At 43.1% G+C, this 10,667-nt stretch overlaps 1 protein-coding gene across 1 annotated transcript in view; it reads right to left on the bottom strand.

Annotated features, from left to right (window-relative positions):
- Positions 1-9,167, bottom strand: part of CHD8 (chromodomain helicase DNA binding protein 8) — a 53,189-nt gene extending 44,022 nt beyond the window's left edge. Inside the window, exons 1-4 of the mRNA XM_017853418.1 lie at positions 9,063-9,167; positions 8,769-8,833; positions 2,186-3,243; positions 343-714 (exon numbers count right to left, since the gene is read on the bottom strand). Of these exons, the coding sequence (XP_017708907.1) occupies positions 343-714; positions 2,186-3,028 (1,215 nt within the window). The 5' untranslated portion in view covers positions 3,029-3,243; positions 8,769-8,833; positions 9,063-9,167. The remainder of the gene's footprint in view (positions 1-342; positions 715-2,185; positions 3,244-8,768; positions 8,834-9,062) is intronic.
- Positions 9,168-10,667: the final 1,500 nt, after the last annotated feature.

Below are 10,667 nucleotides of genomic sequence, written 5' to 3'. Positions count from 1 at the left end.
AGGGCAGGGTGGTGGGGGTGGGAGGAGGACTGATCACTTATTTCTTTATATACTTTCTGAAATATCATTTAAAGGATATCACAAATCATTTTCATTTCACAATATTAGGAAAAGACTGTAAATGGAACAATTCAAAAATACATACTAAATAACCTCATATCCCAAACCCAACAATCCCTCTCTAACCTTTTAATAATATAATTAAAATAAGGTTTCCAGGGATGAAAGAATTAAGTCTGCATCTCAGTTCAGAGATACAAAACTAGAGTGGTTACCGAGGGCAACAGCAATGGACTAAGTAGTTTTGTTTTCTTTCTTTTCCTTACTATGTAAGTCTCTCACCTGCGGCTGCAGTACCACCTTGACTGGTACTGAAAGTCTTTGTCCTGGGCTTTGTCCTGGTCCCATTATCTGAGCCTGCTGTACAGAGGACAGAGTCACTGGCTGGGTTGAGGGTGGCTGCTGGGGCTGTGGCTGCGATGATGGTGGTTGTGGTACAATCTGGATTTTTTGCTGTGGTTGCTGCACCTGCAGCTGGATAGTTACTACCTTGGCAGGCTGCCCTTGGGCATTCTTGGCTTGAGTCAGGGCTGCCAGCTGGTTGCCCTGTAACACTATCTTGCCTGGTAGACTCCCTAGCACAACATGCCGATGTCCTTGGGGACCTCCAGACTGTGGCTGCTGGAGGACCAGGGTGATGCGTTTCGATTCACCCTAAAGTGAAGAAAGGAAATTGCAAGAGGAGTACAACATTAAAGAATTGTATACTCTGAAATATTTACACCAGTTTTCTTCATCCTAGAATCATAAAAACTGTGGGTCAGAAGACACAGTACAATTCACTTTGTTCATCACCCTATCTGTCTTGATAGAATCTTTTTTGTTATTTTTAGAGACAGGGTCTCGCTGTATTGCCCAAGCTAGAGTGCACTGGCTATTTACAGGCACAACCCTACTGCTGATCAGCAAGGGAGTGCTGCTCTGCTCGTTTCCAAAATGGGCCACTTCAACCCTCCTTAGGCAACCTGGTGTCCCTTGCTCCTGGGAGGTCACCATATTGATGTCAAACTTAGTGTAGACGCCTGATTAGCATAGCACACCAACAGCCCAGAAATCCTAGGCTCGAGTGATCCTCCCACTTCAGCCTCCTGAGTAGCTGGTACTATAGGTGCATGCCACCATGCCCAGCTAATTTTTATTTATTTTTTTTGTAGAGATGAGGTCTATGTTTTCCAGGCTGGTCTCGAACTCCTGGCCTCAAGCGATCCTCCGGCCTCAGCCTCCCAAAGCGCTGGGACTATCAGCTGTCCTGACAGAATCTTTTCTATAATGCTTCTGCTTAGTAGGTATCAAGCTATGTTTTTAAAACTCCTGATGGAAGGCTATCTTCTAATGCAGCAGTTCATTTATGGAAACCTATTAATACAAAATTCCTTATATTGAATTGAAATCTGCCTCCTTGTAGCTTCTTCCCACTAGACCTACTTTTTTTTTAAAGACTGGGGTCTCACTCTGTGGCCCAGGCTGGTCTTGAACTCCTGGCCTCAAGTAATCCTCCTGCCTCAGCCTCCTGAGTAGCTGGGATCACAGGTGAGAGATATTATGCCTGGCTAGTCCTACTTATCTCAATGCTGCGCCCCCACCCCCACCAACTCTTTTGGCCCTTTATTCAGATGCTAGAGCCTCTACCATCTTACACTAGAAACTAACACTTTCACTGAGCAAAGTAGGAGGGGGACAATCTTAGTAATAAGAATACAAGAAAGATATAAATAGCTCTTACAAGTCTTGCAAATATAAAGATAATTCTTCAAAGATGTTTCTTTGTTCCCATAGCATCCCATATTTCTCATAAAACTTTATATCACACAATTATTGTGAACTGTTGCTTAATATCTGTCTTTCCTGGCAGACGGTGAGCTCTGTAAGGACAGGGACTGTGTTTGTCTTATTTAGCACCAGCTAGGTACAATGTAAACATGTAGTAAGAGCTCAAAAAATGTTAACATTAACTGCTTCCACCTAGCAAGTACTAAGTATGTGGCTGTCACACTAACTGATAAAAAGCAAAGATGGAATTTAAATAGGCTTTCCCAGAGAAAGCTCTCATGCGCTCGCTCTCTCTCAAAGAGTTGCTGGGCCCTCTATGAAACCAAAATTCACCTCCCCCTTTCACTCAAGTCACCTGGGTAGGTGTAGAGGTCAGTGTAACTGCAGGCTTCAGTGGGGGCCCTGTGGCCCCAGGGTTTCCAGCAGGAGCTGGACCCTTAACTGGCTGGAGGACCAGCTGCTTTACTGGTCGGCTGGGCTGGACAATGCGCTGAACAGCAGCCTGGTTCCCAGGGACCTTGGCGGCCAACACTGTATTACCAGAGACAATGGAAACACCTGGTCGAAGGGGTGTGCCGGTTAGCACTTTGGTAAAAGTGACTTTTCCACCATTGGCTGTGCCTGCCACCAGGGGCTGAGCTGTGCTGGTGATACCTTGGGCCTGAATTTGTGCCACATGGGCACCAGTGACTGAGGAGCTTGGTGGGGCCTTAAGGATAACAATCTTAGGGGCTGACTGAGGTGGCTGCCCTCCAGCACTACTGGAGGAGACAGCTGTGGCAGAGACACCCATGAAAGGATTCCCTTGGCTCAGGATCTCCTGGCTCTTGGAGACCTGCAAAAGTCCTGATGTTGGTGTCGATGTCTGTAAGACAGGTTGGGCTGGCTGCTCCTGGCTGGCAGGCTGAGTGGTATAATCATGCAACGTTATGGATTCTGGAGCTGGAGCTGTGGATTCTTTGGGAAGTTCTGTGGGAGCTGTTTCCTCTGGTGGAGGGACCAGTTCACTTGCTGATGAATTCCCCACATCACCACCTCCACCATCCTGGTTCATCTGATCCAAGGAGTCCAGAGAGCTTGGCAGTCCAAGGGCTTCCTCAATGGGGTCTTGTGTGACCTGGTTAAAGCTGTCATCAGTCAAAGAGTCCAGGCCAAATAAATTTGGGTCATCAAACAGATCCATGATGGGGTCTGCCATCTTGGGAAAGTAATGGAGGGTATTTCTCCAAGGTCTAGGGAGGGAAGGGGAGGGGGGGTACTGGCTCTCCCCTCCCCTCCCCTATTAAGAAAAAAATGTACACAATGTAAGAGGACTACTCTTCAAGTATAGAGGCAAGAAACAAGTGCATGTCAGATTGTCCTGACCTTCATGGAGCAAGATGGCTAGGTCTTCAGAGGAAGATGGTGGAACTCCTGTTGTAGGAATACAAATACAAATGAAAAATAAGCAAAGTTGGTGATCTCAGAGAAAATTTTTCCTTCTAAGGTACTTTCTTAATATTAAATAGCATGAATATAAGAGGGAAATGTGAGGGAATCTGAGGATGAACATACAGCAGAAAGAACACTCATATTTCTGCTTCAAAACTAAAACTAAAAGAGAAAAATAACAACAACCCCCTCTTGGGCACTTACACCTACAAACTTTAAAGATTCTGTCTGTCAAGAGCATTTGGTTGTCTCTCTCCGTTGAACAATTATTATTCTTTGGTAAAGATAAAATTCAAATTCATTTACCTTCTATTTTCAGTTTTTAAGTTAGTAGAACTCAAAAATATGCCACAAGAATTACAGTGACTCTACAGATAAAGGTTTCTGGATATATTCTATTTTATAAATATTTCTTGTGTTTTATATATTTTTACTTACTATTGGCAAAAATAACCATCTTTAACCAAGGCTCATAGTACAATCTCACCAAGCTGATTATACAATTTTACCCAGGAAGTTTTGCAACCTTTATTGTAGTTAACATATTAATCTATAATAAGGTTTTTGTTCTCAAGTTCCCTCTCAAGAAACCTTTCTCGTATTTAAGATAAAAAATGTCAATTGCACGGCTGGGCGCCGTGGCTCAAGCCTGTAATCCCAGCACTTTGGGAGGTCGAGACGGGCGGATCACAAGGTCAGGAGATCGAGACCATCCTGGCTAACACGGTGAAACCCCGTCTCTACTAAAAAAATACAAAAAACTAGCCGGGCGAGGTGGCGAGCGCCTATAGTCCCAGCTACTCGGGAGGCTGAGGCAGGAGAATGGCGTGAACCCGAAAGGCGGAGCTGGCAGTGAGCTGAGATCCGGCCACTGCACTCCAGTTTGGGCGACAGAGCGAGACTCCGTCTCAAAAAAAAAAAAAAAAAAAAAAAAAAAAAAAAAAAAAAAAAAAAAAAAAAAGTCAATTGCAAAGGAGTCAACATTTTGTTTCCAATTTACATTCCCAACTTCCTCTCTTACCATCTCTTATATGTATCTTACATTCCAGTCCAACTAGACTACACAATTCCCTTAATGCAATTCCTACCTGTGTGACTTTGCTTATGATGCTGTACTTTCTGCCTGGAACACGTCCTCTCCATCCCAATGCCAATAATCTTTCGCAGCTAAAATCCTACCAACCCTCAAAGGTCTTCGAATCCATTAAGTGAGCCCTGAACCTCTGACCCTTTAACAACTGAGCAACTTGTGATGACTTGAGCCCTCCACCTCCTGTAAATACCCACACCATTGTTTATACCTTATTTAAAGCACTTACATTTAATATTTTATTATAATGACCTAAGTCTGTCTATATCCTCTGAAGGCCCAAATGGTTACTTTGTGCAAATTGTAAAAAGTTGCCTACTTCTCAAGATGCTTGGAAAACTGCCATACTAAATATATAAAAGTTGGTTATGAATGTATGCAATGTACACTCTCCACAACCCTGTACCATGGCCCAGCTCCTCTTTCTCTAGGAGAAAGTTCTTGGATGATGGGGACTAGGTCTTATTTGTCTGTGGATCCCTAAAGAACCAGCAGGACATAGCACATATAGTAGCTAATCAAAAAACAGTTAATGAATTATACTTGCTTGCATTATCTGGAGTAAACCATTTGATCCTCACAGAAACTAAATGGTATTCTTTGATTCTAACATGAGATGGTAAAAAGCTTCCTATCTTGAAAACGTGTCTTATGAATGGCTGAAAGTAGGTTTACAAAATCCATGCCTAGGGTTTTAAGTTCATGAAACTAGTGGAAAAAGGAAAAGGTATCAAAGACAGGGAAGTATGTCACCATATAACCCAAATATATGAAAAAGAAATATCTGTTCTTTGTATATGATGATAATATTTGACAATACAGGAAAGAAAGTCTTGCTTGGTAAGACCATTTCTCCTAATTTTTGGAAGACACCAGATAAGAAATTTCAGGGACACAGTCCTGACTGAAGGAGACTTTTCCATACAACCCCCCATGCTATGTTTTTTTCCTTCCCAACCCATCTCACTTACCATTATAAAACAATATAATATGGGTTAATAGATCAGATACTCCAACACAGACAAAGAATAAACACAAGTCAAAATTACAAAGTATACATGGTATCTCCAACAATGTTAAACAAGATCTTCCTTGCTTTAGTAATTGTACACTTTTCATATCTCAACCCAAGATCCATACCATCTCCCATTCCTGGCTAGGCTATTCCACCAGCTCATTCCAGCCTCCCATATCTAATATTTGCCTCCAAATTACTCAAAATGGCAATCAGAAAAGTTATGAATGTTTCCTGATTTAATGAAAACCTACTCAATAACTTAATATTAATAAATTTCCTCCCCATTATCATCAACTTTTTTCCAGTATACCTACTTTGGCACCAATTATCTTTCATTCTCTATTCACCATCAGAAGTTAAAGTATCTACAGCTAGGAGTAATATAAAAACAACGGTGAAAGTATCCTTTCTTTTTTTTTTTTTCAAGACAGAGTTTCGCTCCTGTTGCCCAGGATGGAGTGCAATGGTGTGATCTCAGTTCACCGCAACCTCCACCTCCTGAGTTCAAGCGATTCTCCTGCCTCAGCCTCCCGAATAGGTGGGATTACAGGCCTGCGTCACCACGCTCGGCTAATTTTGTATTTTTAGTAGAGATGGATTTTCTCCATGTTGGTCAGGCTGGTCTCAAACTCCCGACCTCAGGTGATCCATCCACCTCAGCATCCCAAAGTGCTGGGATTATAGGCCTGAGCCACCACACCGAAAGTTTCTACTAAATAGAAGTTTATGTTGCAAATAGTTTATAGCCTGCTCCTTCTTCCATGGAGTATTTTGTTACTTCCATGATTCCTTGCTATTTGTTAATTCTAATGCTCTTCCTTTCCCCCATAATGATCCAATCTTAGGCCTAGATTTTTTTTTTAAATAGGAGAAACAAGGCTAATGGTTTCTGATGAATCTCCTTACCCCCACATTACTTAGTGTAAGCTTTTTAAAGATCAATGCATTATCATTTATCTCTCCCTTCCCAATTTTCGAACCAAATTTCTGCTTCTCCTACTTTGGTCTATGCCTAATAATTTAAAAATCTTGCCACCAAGTATCATTACTTCTAAGGCCCATCATCTCACCTATACTGACCCAATTCATCTCATATTTTTATCCTAGTCTCCTACTTCTTTTCTAGCTCCCATCTTTAAACTGTCCTTGAGTCTTACAAGATTAAACCTTCTCCCAACATACATCTAACTTTTTTAACCCTCCTTCTACTACTACTTGTGGGTTACTCTGGCTATATCCACAAATGGCTTATTTATTCTACCAAGCTCATCTTTAAACTGTCCTTGAGTCTTACAAGATTAAACCTTCTCCCAACATACATCTAACTTTTTTTAACCCTCCTTCTACTACTACTTGTGGGTTACTCTGGCTATATCCACAAATGGCTTATTTATTCTACCAAGCTCATCCATCTCATGAATCCTCTCATCCATCTCATGAATTCTCTTTCCTTGATTCAAACCCTAGTAGCAAAAATGAACAGATGTTAAGTGGGTTTCAAGGCAAAGTAACTGCCTAGATAAATAAGTCATACCAACTTTTATCACATTAAGAATGAAAAGCCAGTCTTGGCCCACCATTCCCCAAAAGAGAAACACATGTATGTGCTCAAAAGAAAAGACAAAATTTAGTGGTCGTACTTAGTCACTTTCCATAATTACAAACTAATGACCAGAATCATGACAGAAATCTTGGAGGGCATGTCGGGGGTGAGGAATGGCAGTGGAAGGGAAAAGTAACAAACTAGTCAGTTAATGTTAAAATCCAAGGCCATCTATCTAGAATCGCCAAATAACAATCCAATAACCTGTAGAAAAATACTTTATTATATATGCCAGCATAGCCCTTCACTTTATCTCCTTCTTAAAGGTGAAACTACTGCTTCCCCTTGAGACAGGTACAAACTGATGTTCTTCTGCAGCTTTACCACCTTTAATACAGTTCTTGATTTTTTTTGGAAATCCAGAGTCCCAAGTCTCTCATTCTTATTTTACATTATTCCTCAACCTTGCCCATTTCTATAATAAACTACCTGTCCTATAAGAAAGTATTTTGTTTTAATTCTACCCTATATTTTTCCATCTCGATCTGTCCATACCTTTCAACAAAGCAGTGATTCTCAACCAGGGGATGGAGACTAAGGCCCTTAAGCAGGGCTTCTGGGAACTGAGGGTGGAGATAAATGTGCAGTTCTTAAGGGTGCATTCAGTATTATAATTTTATATTTATCAAGTGAAAAAACTACATCTCATTGTTTAGGCTATTTATATTTATTAACACTGGACAAAGCCTTCTTGGCCAGTGAAGATCTGTAAAAGACTCATGTGAGGAATAGGGGGCAGAGAAAGAAACATTCCTGGCTTGGCAGAGTTACCAATATCTTTGGGATGGGATAAGATTTCCTATAGCCTCTCAAAAGGAGTTTATCATAATTTACTGTTTATGAGGGATGAGAAGCACTAGAAGAGATTAGTTCAGTCATCTAATAGATAAAATTATGTAAAATGAGCTACAGATATCTATTGCCCACTTATAGATTTCTCTGTAGTGACAACCTCTTAGAAGACAATGAACGAATGCAGTATTGAGCAATGCTGACCTCTTTCTGAAATGTGCACTTTTAGAAAGTACCACTCATGACCACTTAACCTCTAGCTGCTCAAAGGTTCGGAAAAAAATAAAGTATTTTATTTACTTCAAAGTATAAATCTTGTTGTTGGAAACTGTATCCTTTCAAGAAGATCAGTTGCAGAGAGACATAAGTACATGTTACTGAAACATAAGATGGATAGAAGCAGCTTAATTTAAATGAGAAATATCTTGAAAATAAAATAATCCAAAGGGCTAAAATGAAAATCACCAACATAATTTTAAAAGAGAAGTATTTTAAAACTGTACCATGAAGACATTTGTGAGACACGAAGGGTCTCAAATCTTATACAGAAATGAAAAATAAACACCCAAAGTGAATGCAATCACAATTTAGAGTCAGCAAAGGATCAGGATGGAAAGACATAGGACCCAATTGGAGCCACTCAGATTTCCTAAGTAGATCAAGATCCTAGGCCATTTTCTCTATCTTCACCATTCTCACTGCCAAATGTGTGGCTACTCTGTTTTTGTTTTCCAATTACTGAAAGAGAAAGCACTCACACCTCAATCAAGGGTATGGTCATTTGGGGGAAAATAAGGCTAGTAAAGTAAGACCTTGTGAATAAATCGGAAAAGCAAAATAGACAACTACGAAAGCTAAAGACATGTATTTTCAGGGGGTAAAGAAGAAACTACAGAGATTTTGTACTCAAATGAAAAAAGGGAAAGGGCGAGGTGAGGAAGTGAGGGGTTGATGGAGAGGAAAACGCGACTGGGGTGGGGGTGGGGGGGACCCGGGTACATTACCTGCTCATACTGCCGGGGTTGGTGCCAGTAAGGTCCATAGAGCAGAGGCGGAAGATTTCTGGTAACTGGAGACCCCAAAATGGAAATTAGGTACATGCACTTGAGGTAAGGAGCTAGCGGGGGTGCCCTCCAGGGTGGGGATGGCCAAGACGGGAAGATGCGGGGGGTGGGGGGTGTGGATGCCCGGGGTAGGAGCAAATGTTAGGGCGGAAGCTGCAGGCTGAGAAGCCCGACAAGCCCTGAAGGAGAAAAGGAGCCGTGCCTCACCCCAGTGGAGGAGAGAGGTGGCTTTACCTGCAGCGGCTGTGGGGGGCCGGTTCGCCCCTCTCCCTGTCTCTCCAGTACCAGTTCCCCCTCCTCCTGTGCAACCTAACATGATGCTCCTGCCCGCCCCGCGCCATCATTGGCTAGAGCGCACTGCCAGTCACCAAAAGCGAGAGGACGCAAAACAGCGCAAAGGGCGGGACTATAAGGAGCTCCCTTCCCCCCTCCCCCGCAGGTTAGGTTGAGAGCGCACGGAGAGGCCTATCCGGTTTCTAGGGCCGAGGCGAAGCCTGCAGCTTGCTTGAAAAAAGGGGGCTGGGCAGAGGAACAGTCCCATAGTACGCGAAACCAGTCCTGGGGATTAAATTCCCTACCATCCACACTGTATTCTTCACCCTAAAGAGTATAAACTTGGGAGGGAGGGTTCCGCGCTAGGCCAGCTCCGCCTCCCTCTGAATCCCCGGCCTTCTAGCAGCCCTGTCAACCCCTCTCCTGTAGTGACTACACTGTATCCCACTACCCAATAAAAGGGGCCAAATCTTCTTCCCTCCATCGTGGGAGTCAGCCCAGTTGGAATATGGGGCCTTTTAAAGCACTCTTTCTGCCACAACACATAAGGCTGCCGCATTTTTGACACTCCGACCCTTCGATACCAATATGACTTTTTAGACAGTAATTCCTGGGGCCCTCTAACAATTCCCGACCCTTAGCCCCCTCGAAACAAACACTCCTTACCCTCTAAACTCGGTTTCCTGTTCTCCCATCTCTTGAAACTCAGCCCACTTTGCGATGTCACTTGAAATCACTCTAGTTCCCAGTGAGACTAGTCAACCCCCGAATGATGGTGTGCAAAGCTTAAATCCACCAAAGTTTTTTTTTTTTCTTTTTTGAGACAGAGTCTCACTCTGTCGCCCCGGCTGGAGTGTAGTGGTGCAATCTTGGCTCACTGCAACCTTCACCTCCCGTGTTCAAGCGATTCTCTTGCCTCAGCCTCCCGAGTAGCTGGGATTACAGGTGCCTGCCACCACACCCAGCTAATTTTTGTATTTTTAGTAGAGACAGGGTTTCACTATGTTGGCTAGGCTGGTCTCGAACTCCTGACCTCAAGTGATCCACCCACCCCGGCCTCCTCAAGTGCTGGGATTACAGGTGTGAGCCATCACACCCAGTAAGTACACTGTTATTAAAAAGAGCAATTTGGCCAGGTGCAGTGATGGCTCATGCCTGCAATCCCAGCACTTTGGGAGGCCGAGGTGGGCAGATCGCTGGTACCCAGGAGTTTGAGACCAGCCTGGGCATTATAGTAAGACCTAGTCTCTTTAAAAAAAAAAAAAAAAAAATTTAGAAAGATGCCGGGCGCAGTGGCTCACACTTGTAATCCCAGCACTTTGGGAGAGTGAGGTGGGCAGACCACGAGATCAAGAGATCTAGACCATCCTGGTCAACATGGTGAAACTCTGTCTCTACTAAAAACACAAAAATTACTGGGCGTGGTGGCATTCGCCTGTAGTCCCAGCTGCTTGGGAAGCTGAGGCAGGAGAATCGCTTGAACCCAGGAGGCAGAGGTTGCAGTAAGCCGAGATCATGCCACTGCACTCCAGCCTGGTGACAGAGCAAGACTCTGTCTCCAAAAAA

The sequence above is a fragment of the Rhinopithecus bieti genome, unplaced genomic scaffold (assembly GCF_001698545.2).
Source record: "Rhinopithecus bieti isolate Rb0 unplaced genomic scaffold, ASM169854v2 scaffold_34943, whole genome shotgun sequence".
NCBI lineage: Eukaryota > Metazoa > Chordata > Mammalia > Primates > Cercopithecidae > Rhinopithecus > Rhinopithecus bieti.
Note: the sequence above shows the minus strand (reverse complement) of the source record. Positions and strands in the feature narration are given on the sequence as shown.